The sequence below is a fragment of the Scyliorhinus canicula genome, chromosome 11 (assembly GCF_902713615.1).
Source record: "Scyliorhinus canicula chromosome 11, sScyCan1.1, whole genome shotgun sequence".
NCBI lineage: Eukaryota > Metazoa > Chordata > Chondrichthyes > Carcharhiniformes > Scyliorhinidae > Scyliorhinus > Scyliorhinus canicula.
The window spans coordinates 41,801,183-41,824,703 of NC_052156.1; the positions used below are offsets into that span (position 1 = coordinate 41,801,183).

At 50.9% G+C, this 23,521-nt stretch overlaps 1 protein-coding gene across 1 annotated transcript in view; it reads right to left on the reverse strand.

Annotated features, from left to right (window-relative positions):
• Nucleotides 1-2,680: 2,680 nt before the first annotated feature.
• The window catches only part of dennd6aa (DENN/MADD domain containing 6Aa), a 178,606-nt gene continuing 157,765 nt past the window's right edge, over nucleotides 2,681-23,521 (reverse strand). The window contains exons 18-20 of the mRNA XM_038812835.1: nucleotides 14,078-14,180; nucleotides 13,807-13,881; nucleotides 2,681-3,481 (exon numbers count right to left, since the gene is read on the reverse strand). Coding sequence (XP_038668763.1) covers nucleotides 3,350-3,481; nucleotides 13,807-13,881; nucleotides 14,078-14,180 — 310 coding nt within the window. The 3' untranslated portion in view covers nucleotides 2,681-3,349. The remainder of the gene's footprint in view (nucleotides 3,482-13,806; nucleotides 13,882-14,077; nucleotides 14,181-23,521) is intronic.

Consider the following 23,521-nt stretch of genomic DNA (forward strand, 5'->3'; position numbering starts at 1 on the left):
TTGTTTTTCTTTGTTGTGATAAAATTTGTTGTTGGAAAATTTGAATTAAAATTATTTAAAAAAAAAAGAAAGTGTGGTTCAGGTGCCAGAACCACTCTGGTGGGGCCCTCCAATACCCACATTGTGGCGGCCTGCTGCAGCTTCCATAACATTGCACAGCAGAACGACGACATGCTGGAGGTGGAGGAATGCCATGCCTCATCAGATGAGGACGCGGACGAGGGCCTGGATGGGCAGGACATGGGGCCCGGGCAGGACATGGGGCCCGGGCAGGCACAGGAGGCCGCAAGACGTGTGCCAGGGCGATCGCGCATGGGACAATCTGATCGGCTCCAGGTTCGCTGACTAGGGGGCCTGGTCATCAGCAGCTCAACCATCCCATCTCCCCATCCCCTCCCACCCACCACCACCACCACACCACCAACCCCAGCACTTCCACGCCTCTCTGAGCTTGCCACTAGCGGGTGTTAGCTCTGGGTCGGTAGTATCTGTGGGTCTGGTCCATGAGCTGAATGATGACGATGACCTGCTCCACGATAAGCTCTGGTGCTGCACATCGTTTGACATAGTCTGACTCCCACCCCGGTGTCACATTCCACTGTTCGCCCAAGTGATCCCTGCATGTGTGCTGGCCATTCTATCACACAAGACAAAAGAGCTTCATGAAGGGCGGGGGTGGTCAAGCGGTGATGGATCACTCGCCGGGTATGTAATACCACATAACGTTCCCACATCTCTGGCCCAGGTCCCTGCCACTCAGAGGTACTGGGACAGTCTGGAGGTACCATAGACTGTCCTGTCCTCCAGCTCCTGCACCCCACATCACCGGCCTCTCACACCCCACCCTGCAATCGCCAGCACACCCCTCCACACCCAGCCCAGCCCATTCCTCACACCCTGCTGATAGAGGCTGATGCAGTCCAGAATGTCGGTGCACGTGTTTATTGGTGACATTGCTATGTACAATAATAACTGTGCCCTAGCCCCTAACGCTATCCTATGTTCTGCACCTATGCCAACTTAATTGGTGCCTATCTTTCTAATCTTACATATCGTAATGCTTCATCGAGGTGGGTCCCCAGACGGTATGCTGCGTTTCCTGCCCTGTGACCTGGGTCCCCTATGGCAGCCGTCTCCTGGACTGACTGGCCTGGATGGGCCCGGCCGTCTTTCAGGTATCACAAGTGCCATCCTGTTCTGCCCATTGCCCACCGGATGTGCCAGAGACAGGGGGGGGGGGGGGGATTCAGAGGTGCTGCGGTGTTCAGGCACCTCTCCATTGGCAAACATAGTCAGCACCTGCAGGCGCTGGATGGTTGTTGCCACCCCCTCAATGTAGTCCCCGGCCCTGCGCCCGAATTGCCAACATTAATGGGGCCACCCTTTCCTGAAGGGCTAGGCCTGCCTGAACGGGAGCTAGTCCCCAGGATTGGGCCGCCCTCCGACTGTCTTCCCCCTCGGGGGTCCTACCTCCACCTGATGTACCACTGCATGTGTCGTGCGCAGCAGATAATTCCCCAGGAGCTACTGAATTGCCCAACCGAGTTAAGTGTTTCTGGGATAGTGGAGAGTGTTGGTGACAGCAGTGACGAGAAGTTGGTGTCGTCCCCGGACACGTGCTCCAGTGTTGCGGCTGGGAGCAAGGGACCCTCATCGCCTGGCGAGTTGCGGCGTTGCGGCTGGGGGTGATGGACACCAGCTGCTTTTGCCTCGTCGGGAGGTGATCCTGCAAGACATCAAACAAGACATGATGAGATCCTGTGTAGGCGTAGTGTGGTGGTGAGAGGTGGCTCACGTGCCAGAAGGACATCGCAATGCATTGGGGGCTCACTTGGTTGACCCATGCCAATCTCCGCCTCTACGACTGCCTGCTCTGCCACCCCACCGACCAGGTCCATCACCCCCTGCTCTGCAATGGTGAGGGGCTGCAGGAGCGTGGGACAGGGGTGGTGCCAGGGGCACCTTGGTGGTGACTCACCCTGGCTGGCCTGGGGAGTTGTCCATCCTAACCAATTACTGCCTACTGGTCTGCCCAGTGGTGGCCACATGGGTTTGGGGTGTGTGGGGCAGAGGTGCTTCCAGGGGCATGGAGCTGGTGACTCACCCGGGCTGGCCTGAGGGTGTTGCACAGCTTCTTTTGGCACTGCTGGCTGGGTCCTTGCGGTGGGGCCCATGGCTCTCATGGCCTCTGCCCAGGCTTGGTTTACATCGACGGGTGGCAGCCTCCTTCCCACTCCGGGGAACAGGATGTTCCTCCATGGCATCCTCTGGGGCCGCTCTGTGGGGCCATCCTCTTGGCCAGAATGAGAGTGCGTGGGGAATGGAGTGCTTATATGATGCTGCGGCTTGTCAGGCTCTCGAGTGCATTCCCGACCCCAGTGAATCACATCATGAAGTGCATTGGAATTGCACTAGTTCCACATGGCGTGAGTGCTGGCCCATTAGCATGTCCTGAATGGCTTCGGCAGTCGTACCTCCATCGGGATTGAGGAATAGCCCCCATTCAGTCCCGGAGTAAGCACCTCATCTCTCAAACTGAGAAGTGCACCCCTCATTTCTGGTTCAGAATAGTTTATGAGCTTGTTGACATAACATTGTATGTGAGAAGGTGTTTGCAAAGTTCTAATATTTTGACATAGTAAGGCTATATTATTATTTATAAACTAAAAGACAAATTGTATTAATTAAAATAGTGTAAAGTTTATTTGAAGTTTTGTATAGTTATTGACAAGGTGTTTTGGTAAAAATAATGAAGCTCAGTTGTATTTTTGTTATTTAAAATGTGCTTGTGAATATCCTGTTCTTAAAAGTTAAATCACAATTTATTTAAATACAAATATGTATAATTCTACAAATTACTGTCAGTTTAATAATAATTCATATGAGAATAGACATTTATATAAAAAAGTAAGCAAATTAAAATATGCTTCTAAGCAAAATACCAGCAGTGATATTTGCACAGTCTACATATCAATGTATAATTTGCAATATAAATGTTAGTAGTAAAACTCTCACTCCTTTCCACTGGTAGTACAATGCAGACACCAACTTCACCAATGGTAGCTACCAGCACCACATTGTGAAACTTGATTGTTAAAATAACCACAAACATTTCATACATAAACACAGCTCAAACAGTGATTTGATAATTGTTTCCATTTCTTCACTTTGACATAGAATCACACTCGTATTGATGAATCTTCTCAAACGTTTACCAACTAGAATCCACTTTTGTTTTCCAATTTTCTTTAGCATTATAGGGTATTTTCTTCCCTTTTTTCAATACTGTTCTGGAGTGTTTTTTTTTGTGTTGTTCCGAATGAAGTATCCTCGGGGAAGGTTGCAAAGATCATGTTGTGCCATTTTTTAGCAAGATACTCTGCAGGTCTTCTGGCAATGAACAAATTATTGCTTCAATGTGCAATTGCAGTTTCTCCAATGTGTCTTGTTTTAGAGGGAGGCAATATTGCTTGGCTTGCACCTGAAAAGGCAGAAGATGTTTAATAAAAATCTTGTGATCTTTTATCGTGTTGTAAATTCATAATTCATGTGTCTTGAACATAACTTGTAATTTTAGGATTATCATTTTTAGGTTGTGGGCTTTAAACCAATCAGAATATAATAGTTTAACAGCTAGGAAGGTAAGAAACATAAAACAGCAGGTGGCTTGCTTAGCTGAAGAATTGGAGACCTAATGTCAGCAATGTTTGCAAAGAAGGGAATTTTAGAGAGATATTTTAATTTGGGAGTGAACTAAATTAATTTACAAGCATTTACTGAATCCTGAAAGGTTGTAAAACCCATCAGATCAAAGACAAAATTATGAATTAGGGATAATTAACTAAACTTAATTTGAAAACAGCCCAGAACAGACTATGTTGTTATGGAGATCGATAGAATTTAGGAAGGTTCTCTGTTTTCAATTTATATGGGTGTCTGCTGAGAGAGTTAGTTCCAGTTTGGACCTCGTATGGTTTACAGCTCATTAACAGTTAGCCTGTGCTATAATCATTCACCGTGAAGGTGGGTGAGGCTTAACCTCAGTTTGAATTTTGAGGGAAGAGACTCTGGATGATTGCCTGGTTGAAAAGCGGCCCTCACAGAGTCTTGTAAAAACAAAATCAGCTAAGTGAGCTGGGAAATATGGGAAATTTAACCAGAAAAAGAGACTGAGGCATCCACAATAAAGAGAGGGTAAATTAAATGAGAATAATTCAAGCTAAGGAGGATTCTCCAGAGGATAGCAATGTATATATATTAGGTACTCAAGTTTACTTCTTAATTGCCCCAAGAATTATTTTACAAACTAGAGTAGTCATGGAGTTATTTATTTCTGTAACAACCACCCATAAAGAAATAAATAACTCAATGACTAATCCAGTTTATAAAATAATTCGTGGGGCAATTAAGAAGTAAACTTGAGTCTATAATATATGTACATTGTTATAAACCATAGTGTTACCTCATTTGTATTTGCTTTGTTTAATATATAATGAAGTTTGTGTTTTGGTAAAAAACAGTGAAATCTTGTGGTGCAGTTTGTTTGGTTAAACCAAAGCGTCAGACTTCTTTTTTCAATGTTCATTGTCCCTAAATGGGTCGTAACAATAAATATATGAATTGTATGTTATTTAACAATGAAGCACATAGGTAATCACTGCCAGAAAGCACAACATAAAATATTTCTTGGCAGTCCTGAAAATACTGATGTAGTGTAAAATACTGATGTTACCGTGACCGAATGTCTTTCGAGGCTCTACCGGATAGTATATGCAGGAGGAGACTACGGTTTAACAGGGAGACGGTCGCACATATATGCCACCTCGTGGCGCACCTCGTGGAATGGGAGGAGGACACGCTATGCCGGTGTCCGGCAAGGTGACGGTGGCCCGCCGGTTGCGGCTATGCGGAGCTAAGCCGCACGTTCGGCAGCTCCCGCTATTTAGGGACTTTTGGGCCGTTTCGAGGGCCCCAAACGGCGCTGTTTCTACGCATCCCGGTGGGGGAAGGTGCCTGGAAGAACTTGCCCCACACTATATGGTGCTCACCTGGAGTGGGAAGAAGAAAAAGGCTGCAGTAACTCCCCCCAAAAAACGGGGGAAGAAAAACAAAATGGCGGCCGGCACTCCTGCTATTTAGGGACTTTTGGGCCATTTTGAGGGCCCCAAACGGCGCTGTTTCTACGCATCCTGGTGGGGGAAGGTGCCTGAAAGAACTTGCCCCACATTATTTGGTGAAAAAGGCTGCAGTAACGCTCCCAAAAAACGGGAGAAGAAAAACAAAATGGCGGCCGGCGCTCCCGCTATTTAAGGACTTTTGGGCCTTTTTGAGGGCCCCAAACGGTGCTGTTGCTACGTATCCCGGTGGGGGAAGGTGCCTGGAAGAACTTGCCCCACACTATATGGTGAAAAAGGCTGCAGTAACTCCCCCCAAAAAAGGGGGAAGAAAAACAAAATGGCGGCCGGCGCAACAGCCGAGGACTGGTGGAAGTGGGCGCAGAAGCAACAGGCCTCGCTCCTACGTTGTTTTGCTGAGCTGAAGGCTGAGCTGCTGGACTCCATGAATGCAACTACGACCAAGCTGCTTGGGACCCAGGCAGCACAGGAGGAGTCTATTCGGGAGTTGCAGCGGCAGGCCGTTGAAAGAGAGGAGGAGGCCGTGGTCCTCGTTGGGAAAGTGGAGTTGCACGAGGCACTTCATAAAAAGTGGCAGGACCGCTTGGAGGAGCTGGACGTTCGCACGAGGCGAAAGAATCTGAGGATCCTGGGCCTGGCGGAGGGGCTGGAGGGGTCGGATCTCCCGGCGTATGTGACCACGATGTTGAGCTCGTTGATGGGAGCGGGGTCCTTCCATTTGCCCCTGGAGCTCGAGGGAGCACACAGAGTGATGGCCAGGAGGCCCAAGGCAGGTGAGCCCCCGAGGGCGGTGCTGGTGCGGTTCCACCGATTCAGTGACCGGGAGTGTGTGCTGCGCTGGGCCAAGAAAGAGAGGAGCAGTAAATGGGAGAATTTGGTAGTGAGGATCTACCAGGACTGGAGTGCGGAGGTGGCTAAGCGGCGGGCCGGGTTCAACCGGACGAAGGCGGTGCTTCATGCTAAGCAGGTCAGGTTTGGAATGCTGCAGCCTGCGCGCCTGTGGGTGACATACAAGGACCGGCACCATTACTTCGAGTCCCCGGAGGAGGCGTGGGCCTTTGTACAGGTGGAGAAGCTGGACTCGAACTAGGGCCTGGGAACATACTTTGGCCGGCGTTGTTTCCGCTGTGGCTGTTTTGTTCCAACTGTTTCAACTTTTTCAACTTCGACATGTGTGTTATGTATGCTGGTTTTCTGTTTGCTCTGTTTACGGGTGGGTTTGTCTGTTGGGTATGGTTGTGGGTTAGGTGGGGAGTGTTGGGGGTTTGTGTTCTATATGTTCTCTTCTGTACGGGGCTGGGGATTGAGGGGAAACTGGATTTTGGGGAACTGCGTCAGAAGGGTGGGGTGTGGCAGTGTGAAAGCGCGGGCTTTCCTCTGGTTTCCCGCGCTGCGGGGCAGGGGGGGTGGAGCTTGCGGTGGGGGCAGGGCCTCTATGGGTCTTTTTTCCCGCGCTGCAGCAATGCCAAGGAGGTGTGGCAAGAGGGGGATGACCCCAAGCCGGGAGGGGATAGGTTTTGGCGGAAGCTGCCGGGGTCAGCAGAAGTCAGCTGACTCACGGAAGTACCATGGAGGGTGCGTCGCGGCTAGGAGGGGTCCTAGCCTGGGGGGGGGGGATACCAGGTTGCTGCTGGAACGACTAGGAAGGGGCCGGGGGGGGGGAAGACGAGAGGCGCTATCGCCATGGGGAACGGGTCTAGCGGGGTGTGCTGGCCTGGGGCAAACATCTGACAAGCTATGTCTAGTCGGCGGGGGAGGGGGGCGGGTTGCCCGCTGATCCGGCTGATTACCTGGAACGTGAGGGGGCTGAACGGGCCGGTTAAGAGAACCAGGGTGTTCTCCCATCTAAGGGGGTTGAAGGCGGACGTGGCTATGCTCCAGGAGACCCACCTCAAGGTGGCGGACCAGGTCCGTCTGAGGAAGGGGTGGGTGGGGCAGGTTTATCATTCAGGATTGGACGCGAAGAACCGGGGGGGGGTGGCGATTCTAGTGGGGAAGAGGGTGGCGTTTGAGGCGGCTGAGGTGGTATCGGACAAGGAGGGCAGATATATCATGGTGAGGGGTAGGCTGCAGGGAGAGAAGGTGGTGCTGGTGAACGTATATGCCCCGAATTGGGATGATGCTGGCTTCATGAGGCGATTGTTGGGCCGCATCCCGGACCTGGAGGCAGGGGGCCTGATCATGGGCGGAGATTTTAACACAGTGCTGGATCCCACACTGGACCGGTCCAGTTCAAGGACGGGTAGGAGACCGGCGGCGGCCAAAGTGCTGAGGGGATACATGGACCAGATGGGAGGGGTGGATCCCTGGAGGTTTGGGAGACCGAGAGCGCGGGAGTATTCCTTTTTCTCTCACGTCCATAGGGTTTATTCCCGGATAGACTTTTTTGTCCTGAGCAGGGGATTGATCCCGAGGGTGTAGGATGCCGAGTATTCGGCCATAGCGATTTCGGACCATGCCCCGCACTGGGTTGATCTGGAGATGGGGGAGGCACGGGACCAGCGCCCGCTCTGGCGCCTGGATGTGGGGATGCTGGCGGAGGAGGAGGTGTGTAAGAGGGTTCGGAGAAGCATTGAGGGGTATCTGGATACCAATGATACGGGGGAGGTCCAGGTGGGGATGGTCTGGGAGGCTCTGAAAGCAGTGATCCGGGGGGAGCTGATCTCCATCCGGGCCCACAGGGAAAGGAGGGAGAGGAAGGAGAGGGAGAGACTGGTGGGAGAGCTTCTGGAGGTGGACAGGAGATATGCGGAGGCACCGGAGGAAGGGTTGCTGGGAGAACGGCGCAGGTTGCAGGCCAATTTTGACTTGTTGACCACCAGAAAGGTGGAGACACAGTGGAGGAGGGCGCAGGGCGCGGTATACGAGTATGGAGAGAAGGCGAGCAGGATGTTGGCGCATCAGCTCCGTAGGCGAGATGCGGCTAGGGAAATTGGGGGAGTGAAGGATGGGGGTGGAAATGTAGTGCAGAAGGGGACAGAAGTAAACGGGGTCTTTAGGGACTTTTACGAGGGATTGTACCGGTCGGAACCTCCGAGGGGGAGAGAGGGGATGGAGAGCTTCATGAACAGGCTATGTTTCCCAAGGGTTCAAGAGGGGCTGGGGGCGCCGATAGAGTTGGAGGAGCTAGTCAGGGGGATCGGGCAAATGCAGTCAGGTAAGGCCCTGGGGCCGGACAGGTTCCCGGCAGAATTTTACAAAAAATATGCGGACCTCGTGGGTCCCCTGCTGGTGCGAACTTTCAATGAGGCGTGGGAGGGGGGGGCTTTGCCCCCGACGATGTCGCGGGCACTGATCTCTTTGATCCTAAAACGGGATAAGGACCCCTTGCAGTGCGGATCATATAGGCCTATCTCGCTCCTTAACGTAGAAGCTAAGTTGCTGGCGAAGATCCTGGCTACCAGGATAGAGGATTGTGTGCCAGAGGTAATTCATGAAGATCAGACAGGATTTGTCAAGGGGCGGCAGCTCAACACGAATGTACGGAGACTGCTCAATGTTATCATGATGCCGGCAGTGGAGGGGGAGGCGGAGATAGTGGTGGCGCTGGACGCAGAGAAAGCGTTTGATAGAGTTGAGTGGGGATACCTGTGGGAGGTGCTGGAGAGGTTTGGATTTGGGGAGGGATTCATCAAATGGGTGAGGCTGCTTTACGCGGCGCCGATGGCGAGTGTAGTCACAAATGGAAGGAGATCGGAGTATTTTAGGCTTTATTGTGGGACCAGGCAGGGGTGTCCCCTGTCCACCCTGCTCTTTGCACTGGCGATTGAACCGCTGGCCATGGCGTTGATGGAGTCAGGGAAGTGGAGGGGTCTGGTGCGGGGTGGGGAGGAGCACCGGGTATCGCTGTATGCGGACGACCTGCTGTTATATGTGGCGGACCCAGAGGGGGGAATGCCGGGGGTGATGGAGCTGTTAGCGGAATTTGGGGGCTACTCAGGCTATAAGCTGAACTTAGGAAAGAGCGAGGTATTTGTAGTGCACCCGGGAGATCAGGAGGAGGGAATTGGGAGGCTCCCCTTCAGGAGGGCAGTGAAGAGTTTCAGGTACCTGGGGGTGCAGGTGGCCAGAAGTTGGGGGACTCTCCATAAGCTTAACTTCACCAGACTAGTGGAACAGATGGAGGAGGAATTTAAAAGGTGGGACATGGTGCCGCTATCGCTGGCGGGCAGAGTGCAATCCGTCAAAATGACGGTTCTCCCGAGGTTCTTGTTCCTCTTCCAGTGCTTGCCCATCTTTATCCCTAGGGCCTTTTTTAAAAGGGTGACCAGCAGCATCATGGGATTTGTTTGGGCGCATGGCACCCCGAGGGTAAAGAGGGTCTTCTTGGAGCGGAGTAGAGATGGGGGGGGCTGGCATTGCCCAACCTCTAGGGGTACTACTGGGCGGCCAACGTGTCGATGGTGCGTAAGTGGGTGATGGAGGGGGAGGGGGCAGCATGGAAACGGATGGAGAGAGCGTCCTGTGGGGATACAAGCCTGGGAGCCCTGGTAAGGGCGCCGTGGCCGCTCCCTCCCACGAGGTATACCACGAGTCCGGTGGTGGTGGCTACCCTCAAGATTTGGGGGCAGTGGAGGCGACATAGGGGAGAAGTGGGGGGGGGGCTCGATGGAGGCTCCGTTAAGGGGGAACCATAGGTTCGTCCCGGGGAACATGGATGGGGGATTTCGGGGATGGTATAGAGCGGGCATTAGACAGCTGAGGGACCTGTTTATCGACGGAAGGTTTGCGAGCCTGGGGGAGTTGGAGGAGAAATTTGGGCTCCCTCCGGGAAACATGTTTAGATATCTGCAGGTAAAGGCATTTGCTAGACGGCAGGTGGAGGGATTCCCTGCGCTCCCCGCGAGGGGGGTGAGTGACAGGGTGCTGTCGGGGGTCTGGGTCGGGGAGGGGAAGATATCCGATATCTACAAGCTTATGCAGGAGGTGGAAGAGGCGTCAGTAGAGGAGCTGAAAACGTAGTGGGAGGGGGAACTGGGGGAACAGATCGAAGACGGGACATGGGCTGATGCCCTGGAGAGGGTAAATTCTTCCTCCTCATGTGCGCGGCTTAGCCTCATCCAATTCAAGGTGCTGCATAGGGCCCACATGACTGGGACGAGGATGAGTAGGTTTTTTGGGGGTGAAGATAGGTGTGGCAGGTGCTCGGGGAGTCCAGCGAACCATGCCCATATGTTCTGGGCATGCCCGGCATTGGAGGAGTTCTGGAAGGGGGTGGCGAGAACGGTGTCAAGGGTGGTGGGATCCAGGGTCAAGCCAGGATGGGGACTCGCGATCTTTGGGGTTGGGGTAGAGCCGGGAGTGCAGGAGGCGAAAGAGGCCGGTGTGCTGGCCTTTGCATCCCTAGTAGCCCGGCGAAGGATCTTGCTACAGTGGAAGGACGCGAGGCCCCCAAGTGTGGAGACCTGGATCAATGACATGGCGGGCTTCATTAAGCTAGAGAAGGTCAAATTCGCCCTGAGAGGGTCGGTACAAGGGTTCTTTAAACGGTGGCAACCTTTCCTCGACTTTCTGGCTCAACGATAGGGTACTGGGACAGTAGCAGCAGCAACCCGGGGGGGTGGGGGGGGACGTTGATTATGTTGGCTTATTTTATTTAAATTTGATTTATTTAATTTTAATTTATGGTTAAGTTCTCTTGTGGGGGGGGGGGGGGGGGGGAGTGTGATACATATGATGTTACGGTATGGGGGGAATTGTGGGTGTTATGGGCTGTTAGTTGCATATTACTGCTTGTTGCTATACTTGTTGTTATATTTTTATACCGTCGAGGACAGCGGGCATGCGATGCATTGGTGGCCGCACGGTTCACACACTGCGGGGGAAGGATTCGCTGAACACTGGCACTTGCACCGCCAGACACGCACACGGGCACCACCCAGCACCTCCGCACCGCGTACACCGCACCAATTTCATATCACCTTGATGTGAAATTGATGGGGGGGGGGGGGGGGGGGGGGCAGGGGACGCGCACCTGGCATCACCGTTGCACCGAACGTAAACCCCAGCGCCACTCGGTCACGCTCTCGAGCCCCCTGGCACCGGACATAGCACAGTATTCAAAATTCAGTGTAACATTGACTTTAATCGTGACATTCAGACAGACAGATGCCCTAGCCCCTATAACTAAACTATGCCCTGCACCTGTGCCAACTATGTGTCTAGCTTCTTTGCCTTACGGGCCCTACCACTACACCTAGGTGTATCCCCAGATGGTACAGCAGGAGTGGAGGCGGACTGCTGAGAATCTCGCCCTGCGACGTGGCTCCCCGTCAGCACGTGTTTCATGGGGCGGCCCGGCTTCGATGGGCCAGGCTGCTCGGTGGACGTACTGGATGGCGTGGTGCCACCCTGTCCTGCTCGCTGCCCACCAGATGCATCAGGAACGGAACGGGGGGAGGCCGAGTGTTCAGGGACCCCCCTTGCTGGAGTTACCGGGACAGGCCCCAGAACCTCCTCCTCCCTCGGGCAGCCCGGTGGCCCCCGGGCCTCACTGTTGGACGGAGGTGTGATCGGAGACATGCCCCGTTGCACCACCAACACCTGGCGCTGCCAGTCCTGGAGGCCTGCAGCGGTATCGACCAGGGTCCGAGCGTTCGCAGCGACGGAGCCCAGGGAGTGCGACATCCCTGTCAGGGTCTGTGCAACCTCTACCTGTGAGTGCGCTACGCCATCCAGCACGTGCGCCAGGCGGCAGATGCTCTCAGCGATGGACTGCTGGGACTGTGCCATGGACTGCGCCATGGCCTGCTGAGACTGGGCCAGTGCCCGGAGCACGGTGACAATGTCTTGTTGGCTCTGTGAGATGGCTGCCTGTGAGAGGGTAGCCCCTCCTGGGCCACGGATGACACGTGCACATGAAGCCCAATGCCTTGCAGAACCTGACCGATGGCCTCCACTGTTTCCCCCATTGCCTCCACCGCGGCCACCACCCGTGCGGTGTCGTCCTGGGTGGCTGCGATGAGTGGCACCAATCCCTGCTCCTGGACGTGGATGGACTCCTCCAACTGCGTCTGCAGGTTCTGGAAGATGGCCGTCATCCCATTTTTCAGTCCCTGCGTTTCCATATGCATCGGGTCTCTGGGTGGGTCCAGTAACTCCAGGAACCCGGGAACCGTTTGGGCGACAGCTGGGTGCTGGGCCTGGGCTGCCCTCCGACCGTCCAGCCCCTCGGCTGCTGCTACCGCCACCTGCTGTACCGGCTTGGCTGTGTGGTGCACACCAATCCGTGACCCTGGAGCCTCATCACTTATGTGCCCAACTGAGGTGTGTGTATCTGGGATGGTGGATGTTGTGAGTGACAGCAGAGCCGCAAACTCGAGGTCCTCATCTGTCCAGAGGTCTGGTGTGACCTGGGCCGACTCATGGACCGAAGCAAGACGCCCGCGGCACATGTCATGTTCCGTGCCCGGTGTGTCCGTGGACTGTCTGGCCGTCCTCTGTGCGTCACTGTCCACAGTCCCCGTCCTGTCTCCGTCACTGTCCTGGCACATGGCCCTATCTTCGGGCAATTCACGGCCATCACTGTCGTGACTGTCCATCCTGCGTCCCTCAGTGTTGTCTCTGTCCGTCCCCATCCAGTGTCCCGGACTGAGAGGATGGCCCTCCTGTACGACTTCCTTCCACCCTCTGGCGTGTGTCCCTGGATGCGGCTGAGTTTCCGGATGGACGGCTGGGACTTGCCCTGAGACGACCCTGGACAATAGGCCCCTGACCCTGGGGAACACAATGATGCGGGGTTCGTTAGACACACTGGGCCGGGTGTACGGTGGTGGAAGGGGCACTGTGAGGGGGGAAGGGTTCGGGGGTGGAGGGGGTGGAGTGGGCAGTGTGAGGGGGTGGAGTGGGCAGAGTGTGAGGGGGGAGGTGTTCGGGGGTGGAGTGGGCAGAGTGTGAGGGGGGGAGGGGTGAGGGGGTGGACTGGGCAGAGTGTGAGGGGTGGGGGTAGCCATGCAGGGTTGTCTCACTTGCTTCGGCGCCTCCGACCTGGCATGGCGTGTGCCTCACAGCACAGCCAACCTCACGCCAGCCGCGCCTCACAGTGCTTGACGGTTGGCGATGCCCACGTCTTGGGCAGAGGATGGCCCTGCGTTGCTCCACCTCATTCAGCAGGGTGTCCAGGTCCGTGCCGCGGAACCTCGGAGCAGCTCGTCGGGGCTCAGCCATCTCGTTGTCTTGGGTCCTGTGCACGGATCGCGCACTTTAAATGACGGAGCGCGGCGTCAGTCGGGTGTTGCGCGATGACGACGCTGCTTTTGTGGCACGCCCCCCCCCCCCCCCCCACCCCCCCGGGAGTTCCGCGCGGCCCTGCTGCTAGCCCATTTTCGGGCCCAGAATCGCTCATGATCGCGGTGGTTTAGCGCCGTCATCAGAGAATCCCGCCCGGATTCTTTCCACAACACCCTACATGTGCCAAGCAGATCATGGAGGTGAAAAGATTCTGGCTCTAAATCCATTGTTTTCCCTGGAAATTACTTGGTTGTAACTGCTTGGAGTTGCATTTTCCATACCATTCTTAAGTAGGAAGCCTTTGCCTACGATTTCCTACAAAAATGATTCATCTTCTGCTCCAAATACCCAATGCACCTTCAAGGTGAAATTCCAGTTCACAAAATAAACCTTGCTAGCTTTCTACAGCTTAAAGTTTTTGGCAATTATATCTTGTACTTACCAACTTCTCTTTTAACTTTAATACCAAATCCACCACCTCAACTTCTGTGTGCTTCTGAATCCATATCAGTAAATCCTAACAAGTAATATTCATATTAATCAAAGTACTTCAACAATTACTTATTTTCACAAATTATTTGAATATGCTGAAATATTATTGATTTGAAACTTAGATAGTCACTAGAGTTCAAGTTTGTACATTATGCAGAAGAACTACATTGTAACAAAACATATAATTCGGACCATATTTTAGGCTCTTTGGTTATACTCACTGCATCACATAAGGCCTCGAGGTGTAATGCTTCCAATTTTTGAGTCATTTCCTTCCACCTTGACCGGAACCAACCATCAAAATTTGGTGATTTCAGGAATTGCCTGAAGAAAATGCAAACCAAAAAGGAATATAAAAGCTTTGGTGAATATTGCTACAGACAGTCATGCAGTGGATTTGTTTTAGCTTTACTTTACTGGCCTAAACTTGACAGAAATATGAAATCAAGATGACAGTGATAGTGCACTGTCATAACTTCGGGCAATTTAGAGCCACCGGCTGCAGTTTGCATCATGAGAAACCTACGAACAGATGTTGGCCATTTAGTCCCTTGAAGCTGTTCCACAATTCAACGAGGTCATGGTTAATCCTAGCTTCATGTACCTGCCTTTGCAACATATATCCCTTAATGCTTTTGGTTCACAAAAATCTAACAATATCAGAGTTAAAATTAACAATTAGTGCAGATAGTTCCAAAACTCTTAGTATTCAGAAGCAATTCCTCACTTCACTGCTGGCTCTAATTATTTTTGCTCACCCACACGGCCCCCAACCAGCAGAAATAGTTTCCATCTACACCATTCAATCCCCTCAATATCTTGAAAAATGTGATCAAATCACTGCTTAATCTTCTGAAATCCACAGCATATAACCATAGTTTGTGTCACCTCTTTGGACTGGAATATTTCTAGCTTTCACCATTTAGGCAGTACTCTGGTGTATTCTTTTTATGTCCGAAGTGGATGATCTCACACTACCTACATTAAAATCCATTTGCCAAAGTTTTGTCCATTCACTTAACCTATAAATATCTCTTTGTAATTTTATACTCCCATCTACACTGTTTACAAGATCACCTATCTTTGCACACATGGCTTTCCATCCCATCATCCAAGTTGTTAATGAATATGGTCACTACTTAAGGCTCCAACACAGACCTCACCGTCAGTCACATTCTCCCAATTAGAGTCCGTGCCCATTATCCCTGCTCTCTGCCTCTTGCCTTTCAGCTGATTTCCTGATCAGGTCAATAACTTTCCTTCAATTTAGCTAACAATCGCATAGAACTTCTTCTACTCGACTGGTTAGTGCTAATCGAAAAATCTACTCATAGGTTTTATTCTACAGTCTGCCAGAAGCCTACTGTAACTGGCCAATATAGTGAAGGGATTCCTACAGCTCCATGTGCTGTAGGTTTGGCCTTATTGGAAATCTCGTAAATAGGGCCCCAAGCCATTTGCTCACTGTGCAAGCTTGATGTCAAAGTAGGGGTGTATCAAAGCCATACAGCAAGATAATGGCTATACTAATCAGTCATTACTCTGGCAACTCATGAATGGGGCCTAGACTGCCACTTTCAGACCTGAGAAGCTGGCAGGTTACTTCAAATTATCCTGGAAAGGGCAGCACGGTGGCCAAGTGGTTAGCACAACCGCCTCACGGCGCTGAGGTCCCAGGTTCGATCCCGGCTCTGGGTCACTGTCCGTGTGGAGTTTGCACATTCTCCCCGTGTCTGCGTGGGTTTCGCCCCCACAACCCAAAAATGTGCAGAGTAGGTGGATTGGCCACGTTAAATTGCCCCTTAATTGGAAAAAATAATTGGGTAATCTAAATTTATAAAAAAAAAAAAAATTATCCTGGAAAGGCAAGGGGCGGGATTCTCTGACCCTGCGCTGGTCGGAGAATTGGTGGGGGGCCGCGCGAATCACGCCACGTCGCGATTCTCCGCAGAGTGGTTGGTGCGGCGCTGGTCGGAGGCCGCGCTATGCAGCCCCCCCCCCCCCCGCGATTCTACAGCCCGGATGGGCCGAGTAGCCGTGACAAAAAAAAAAAAAAGAGTCCCACCGACGCCGTTTTAACATGCTCCGAGCCGGTGGGATCTTGGCGTTGAAACGTCCGGGGGCGGCCTGTGGAGGGGGACGGGGACTCCATTGTGGCTTGGCCCGTGATTGGGGCCCACCAATTGGCGGGCTGGCCTCTCGGGCTGGGGGCCTCCTCCTTTCTTCCGCGCCGGCCCCTGTAGCCCTACGCCATTTTCCGTCGGGGCCGGCACGGAGAAGGGAGCCACTGCACATGCGTGCATTGGCGCCAGTGCCACTGTGCATGTGCGGACCCCTTGGGCCCAGTTGACACCGGGGTCAGCAGTTGGAGCGGTGTGGGCCGCTCCAGTGCCGTTCTGGCCCCCTGTGGCCTGGAGAATCGAGCGCCAAAAGGCCTGTTGACGCCGGAGTAAAACACTCCCGTTTTTACGCCGGCGTCAACACGTAGCTGCGCGATGGGAGAATCCCGCACAAGATATCTCAAACTTTGAGCAACAGGTGAAGCTCACCATTTCACGCTGCTGGTATGCAGTAGCAACACGAGTGGTATTTTCCACTAACCAAATGCTGCCGTCAAGCCAAAGAGACGTTCTGCCTACCACACAAGTGAGTAGTGTGGTAGACAAGCTTCACTGCTGGTGCAACATCAGGTACATCCCAATAACCAGCAGATCATATCAAACAGCATGTCCCTTTGGTTGTTCTCAGCAGGCAGAGTACTGACTGTCATTAACTTAGCCTGTGCTTGCAACACTCAGAACTTAACGGGCATGATTCACTCAAAAAATGACTAAAGTGTCATTTTGGGCGAGTTTGGCAGGGTGATTTGAGCCGGCATCTTTACTTACATCCAGACTGGTTTTCACCCACATTGTCATTTGTTTGGAATGTTTCTCACCGGTAAATCCCACACGTAGAATTTTTTCTGGAGGGGAAATAAACTTGCCAGGAAGGCCGGCTCCTCGGAGATCGGGGTGCCATTTTGAAAGTGAGGTTGAGGGTACACCACACCCCCTGCAGACATAGCAACACGCCAAACCCTCAAAGGGCAACCTGCCCCCCCCCCACCCACTTCAGGCATGTGGGTGACCCTGCCCCACACCCATCCATCCTTGTAGGCATGACCCCCCCACCTGACAAGAGAGCATACCCAACTATGGGGTCAGTGAGGGCTCCAACTTTAGGACCACCCTTTCAGGACAACCCCTTCCACCCATTATAGCGCCCTTCACCCAACACCCTTCACCCCCCCTTTCATGAGCATGGCCCCCTCAGGCCCCACCTATTGGCAGTGCCAACCAGGTACCATGGCACTGCCAACTTGTCACTTCGCCCTGTCCCCGACCACCCATGTGACCACCAATGACCATCACACCTGATCTCAGTTTGTGGAGACCAGTTACAAGTCCGTACCCGAGTGAGGCCTCGCTGGTGCTGTTGGTGACTCTGGGGAGCCAGGAGAATGAGACCTCAAATAGGTTGCGCATATTTAAATGATCCAGATCGTGCTGGGCGTAGCGAATCGGGTGACGTTTGATCGGCTTGGTGCCCGCGGGAAACCAGTTTTGGGCTTCTTCCACAATGGAATAGATGCGAGGTGCAACGCAGTGGGAAAATCGTTCCCAATATCTAATGTTAGATATGATTCCACAATTGGATAATGCTGAAAAATCCCACATATACCAACAGTTACACTGAACAGCCAATTTAAGATGATCAGTTGGCCTTGTGATATGCTGCTAGAAGTTACATTTTTTCATTCGGAGGTACCGGTCCTCTGCAAGCAAAAATAATTTAAGGCATTGCACTAATTTTGAATTAAATCAAATGTTGTGGGGGTTGGGGTGGGGTGCAATAGCTGCATTCTCCCAATGCAAAATTGTGAACAATCGGAATCAGATTTCCTCATCTTGTGCAGTAGTATTGCTGCTGCTGTGAAATTTGGCATTCTTGCATCTGTCCTGATGAGCGCAGGACAAAATAACGTGATTGCATGTCTCTTTTATCAGCAATACCGTAATATTTGTGTTGATCTTTCTATCTCTTGTGAGTTTCTTTTCATACTTTTCTTTTCATAGCTGTTACTATTTATTTTGCCTTCTTTTGTTGTACTTTGCATCTTTCCCAGTCAGAAGGATTTATTCTATTTTTAGTTTTATGTTGCCTCTTACCTCCATCATTGACCATGGTTTTCATTTTTTGGAAAGTAGAGTTCTTACCCCTCAGGTAAAACCTGGTTTTATATAATGTTAAAATGATTTTCTGAACATCTCCCACAGATCCTCTGTCAATTTACACAATAGTGTATTTGTCCAGTTTCCCGTGGTCAATCTCCGTTACATCCCGTTGATGTCAGTTTTACCCAGATCTTAAATCTTAGTAACTGTTTTGCGTTGCTTCCTTTCAACCACGACCTACTGAACTGGAGTCACATTATGATCCCTATTAGATGTTCACTCACTGTTTGAATGTTAGCTAAATCAAACTCGTTACTCATTATTAAAAGCAATATGTGTTGCTTCCTCGTTTGTTTTAGTTTTATGAAGCAATTTCCCAATCATGAAAGATAGATGTGGAATACTAAATAACTTCAACAGTGAAAACTGGAAAATCCATGTCAATTTTGGACAATTCTTCAGTTGCTCATGAAGCAGCACTATCAGAAGTACTGGGGCAGCACTGTGGCCTAGTGGTTAGCACAACCGCTTCACAGCACTGAGGTCCCAGGTTCGATCCCGGCTCTGGGTCACTGTCCGTGTGGAGTTTGCACATTCTCCCCGTGTCTGCGTGGGTTTCGCCCCCACAACCCAAAAATGTGCAGAGTAGGTGGATTGGCCACGCTAAATTGCCCCTTAATTGGAAAAAATAATTGGGTAATCTAAATTTATAAAAAAAAGAAGAAGTACTGTCTACTTTGGGAGGGGGATGGCGTGACTGGAAGAAAATAAATGGTCAAATTCAACTTTCCTCACTGATACATTCAAGATGAGCAATTTTTACTATTGAGCTGCCTTAGCTCATCTGCTGCTAAAGCTCTCATCCGTGCCTCTGGACTTAACTATTCAAAGCATTCTTGGCTGACCTCCCACGTTCGAACTCTTGTAAACATAAGGCTATCTAGACCTTCATTGCCTATGTCTCAAACTGCACCAAGTTCCATTCACCCATCATCTCTATGCTCACTGACCTATACTGGCTTAAAACATGCTTGGCAATATTACAATATTATCTAATCATGAGGGACTTCAATATACAGGTGGACTGGGTAAATCAGGTTGCTCGCGGATCCCAAGAAAAGGAATTGTTGGAATGTCTAAGAGATGGTTTTTTTGGAACAGCTTGTGGTAGAGCCCACTAGGGTACAGGCAATTCTGGACTTGATGATGTGTAATGAGGCAGACTTGATTCGGGAACTTAAGGCGAACGAACACTTCAGAGGCAGTGACCACAATATGATAGACGTCACCCTGCAGTTTGAGAGCGGGAAGCTGGAATCAGATGTAACCGTGTTACAATTAAATAAAGATAACTACAAAGACATGAGGGAGGAGCTGGTCAGAGGTGATTGGAAGGGAAGCCTAGCAATGAAGACAGTGGAACAGCAACGGCAGGAGCTTTTGGGGGTTACTCAGGAGGCACAACAGAAATTCCTCCCAAGGAGGAGGAAACATGCTAAGGGGAGGATGAGGCAACTAAAGCTGACAAGGGAAGTCAGGGACACCATAAAAGCAAAAGAAAAAGCATACATTGCGGCAAGAATTTGTGGGAAGCCAGAGAACTGGGAAGCCTTTAAAAGCAGCAGAGGATACTAGACAGGGATGTCCTATGTCCCCCCTGCTGTTTGCACTCGCGATTGAGCCATTGGCCATCGCATTAAGACGTTCGGGGGTATGGAAAGGAATAGTGCCGGGGGGGAATAGAGCATAGGGTGTCCTTATATGCCGATGACTTGCTGTTATACATGTCGGAACCGATTGTGTCGATAGGGGGAATATTTGAGCTGCTTCAAGTGTTTGGGTCTTTCTTGGACAAGAGTGAGTATTTTGTGGTGTTTCGGCTGGGGGTGGGGGGCTGCCATTCCATGGGGCAGGGACTCACTTTAGGTACCTAGGGGTGCAGGTTGCCTGGGAGTGGGGGGGGGGGGGGAAATACTCAGGGAGTCCAGTAATAGTAGCGTCATTGAGAATTTGGAGGCAGTTTCGCCAACACTTCGAGTTGGGGGCAGGGTCAAGGGAAATGCCGATTCGGGGGAACCGCAGATTTGAGCCAGGGAGGTGGGATGGAAATTTTCGGAAATGGGAAGAGAAGGGGATTAAGACATTAAAAGATTTGTTTCTTAGGGGTCAGTTTGCAGGATTGAAGGAGCTGGAAGCGAAGTATGGGCTGGAGCAGGGGGAAATATTTAGATACATGCAGGTTTGAGATTTTGCCAGAAAGGAGATACAGAGCTTCCCGGAGGAGCCGGCCACCACATTGCTGGAGGAGGTGCTGACGACAGGGGGACTGGAGAAGGGGGTAGTGCCAACGGTTTACGGAGCTATTTTGGAAGAGAAGGCACCACTGGAAGGGATCATAGCAAAGTGGGAGGAAGAGTTGGGAGAGGATATGGAGGAGGGGTTCTGGTGTTGAGTGAATGCCTCCACCTTGTGCGATATTCGGGGTGTCGGACCAGCCAGGATTGGAAACGGGTGCGGAGGCAGATGTTGTAGCCTTCACCTCATTAATTGCCCGAAGGCGGATCCTGATGGGTTGGAGAGCAACCTCTCCACCCTGTGCCCTGGCGTGGCGGGGGTACTTGTTGGAATTCTTGACTCTTCAGTTAAGTTTGATCTGAGGGGAAGGATGGAGGGGTTCTGCAATTCATGGGCATTACTCATTATGCACTTTCAAGAACTGGATAACATCGAACATTAGTTGGGGCGTGTGGGTGGGAGGGTTGGGGGGGGGGGGGGCGGTGTGTGTTAATGGTGACTATGGGTGATCCCTAATTCCTTTTTGTCATTTGTTTACGTGGACATGCGGGCTAAGTTTGAGATTTGGTGGGAGGATGGGATCGTTGTTATTGATATGGGGATTGACATATTTGTTACTGATTATTGTTTATTGTTTGTGGGTGTAAATTTGGGAGAAAATGTGAAAAAGGAGAAACAAAAAATATTTTTTAAAAAAAGCAGAAGACAACCAAAAAGCAATAAGGGTGCGAAGATGAAATATGAGTGTTAGCTAGCTAGTAATATAAAAGAAGATTGCAAGAGGTTTTGTTCGATATATAAAAGGTAAGAGAGAGGCAAGAATGGAGATTGGACCATGGAAAAATGAGGCTATAGTAATGGAAACAAAAGAAATGGCAGAGGAACTGAATAGGTACTTTGCATCAGTCTTCACAGTGGAAGACACCAGCAGCATACCAGAACTTCCAAGAGAGTCAGGGGGCAGAGGTGAGTGCAGTGCCCATCGTCAAGGTAAAAGTGCTGGTGAAGCTGAAATATCTGAAGGTGAATAAATAACCCAGACCGGATGGACTACACCCCAGGGTTTTGAAAGCGAAAGCTGAGGATATTGTGGAGGCATCGGTGGTGATCTTTCAGGATCACCTGAGTCAGGGAGGATCCCAGAAGACTGAAAATGGCTAATGTAACACCCCTGTTTAAGAAGGGAGGAAGAAGATGGGAAATTATAGGCCAGTTAGCCTGACTTTGGTCATTGGTAAGATTTTAGAGTCCATTATTAAGGATGAGATTGTAGAGCACACGGAAGTGCATGATAAAATAGGACAGAGTCTGCACGGCTTCGTCAAGGGAAGGTCATGCCTGACAAATCAGTTAGAATACTTCGAGGAGGTAATGAGGAAGTTAGACAAAGGAGAGTCAACAGATGTGATCAATTTGGATTTCCAGAAGACCCTTGACAAGGTGCCATGCATGAGGCTGCTAAATAAGATAATAACCCATGGTATTTGGGGAAAGGTACTGGCATGGATAGAGGATTAGCTGACTGGCAGAGAGTGGGGATAAAGGGGTCTTTATCAGGAAAGCAGCCAGTGAGTAGCAGTGTTCTGCATGGGTCAGTGTTGGGACCACAACTATTCACAGTATACATTAATGATTTGGAAGAAGGAACTGAGGGTATTGTTGCTAAGTTTGCGGGTGATACAAAGGTATATAGAGGGACAGGTAGTGTTGAGGAAGCGGGGAGGCTGTAGAAGGACTTGGACAGTTTAGGAGAGTAGGCAAATAAGTGGCAGATGGAATACAGCATGGAAAAGTGAGAGGTTATGCACTTTGGTAGGAAGAACAGAGGCATGGACTGTTTTCTAAATGGGGAAAGGCTTCAGAACTCTGAAGCACAAATTCTACTCCTACTAGGGGCTGTTTAGCACAGGGTTAAATCGCTGGCTTTGAAAGCAGACCAAGCAGGGCAGCAGCACGGTTCGATTCCCGTAACAGCCTCCCCGAACAGGTGCTGGAATGTGGTGACTAGGGGCTTTTCACAGTAACTTCATTTGAAGCCTACTCGTGACAATAAGCGATTTTCATTTCATTTCTTAGGGTTTTAAAATCCTCATTATTGTTTCAAATCCCTTCAAGTCTCAATCCACCATAATATGTGGTTTGGGGTCAAATTTTGTTTGATAGCACTCAAACATTTTGGGATGTTTTACTACATTGAAGATACTACATCAGCTATTGCTTCTCAAGTTTGACTCTCAGCATTAAAATGGGGAATGCAATTATGGAAAATACGGAGGAAACAAAGGTGATAAAATTTGGAGAACATTGTCAAAAACCTCCTATTAATTTGCTTTTGAAGAACAAACTACGTTCAAAACATGAACAATTTTACACTTTGCGCATCCTAGAACTAATCATGTAACATCCTTCTTTCACACAGTGTTCTAGATTGTTACATGAGCACCTTAAGGAGATAGAACCAGAAAACTCAGTAGAACGATCTATAGACAAAAAGAAAGCTTTAATAAGTATTTATGGCGACTTCCGGTGGCAGCCATGGTGCGAGTGGTCACAGATTTGGTGGCTCCCGTTTGTGATTGAATTTTCAGACCTTTTCCCCGGCTAAAGGGATCAAAAAAAGTGCAGACGGTGTAAGGTGATAGTGGTGTAAGGAGAGAGAGTGTCCTATCGGTGGATGGATTTGTGGACCAGAAGTGGTCTAAAAAGAAAGGAACAGTTGGAGATAGCTGGAGTTGTGCCTGCGACACAGGTGAAGATGGTCAGGGATCGGTCCTGCCCTCTCAATGGTTGATGGAGCAGCTGGTGGGCTTCTTTAACGAGAGGTTCACCCAGCAGAAGGAGGAGAATCTGGAGGACCTGGCTGGGGTGGTGGACCCGATAAAAGTAGGATCGATCGCTGGAGACGAGGCTGGAGGCCCAGAGCCAGGCGATCCAGAAGGTGGAGGAGATGGTGGAGGAGCAGCTTGCCTCGATGACAACGGAGATGCGGAATCAACAGAGGCGGCTGCAGGAGAAGGTGGAGGACCTGGAGAATCGGTTTCGCAGGCAGGTCACATAGAACGTGCGACAGTTGAATGGACCAGTCAAGAGGGCCCATGTGTCTGTGCATTTAAAGAGTTGAAAGGCAGACGTAGCCCTGTTACAGGAGACACA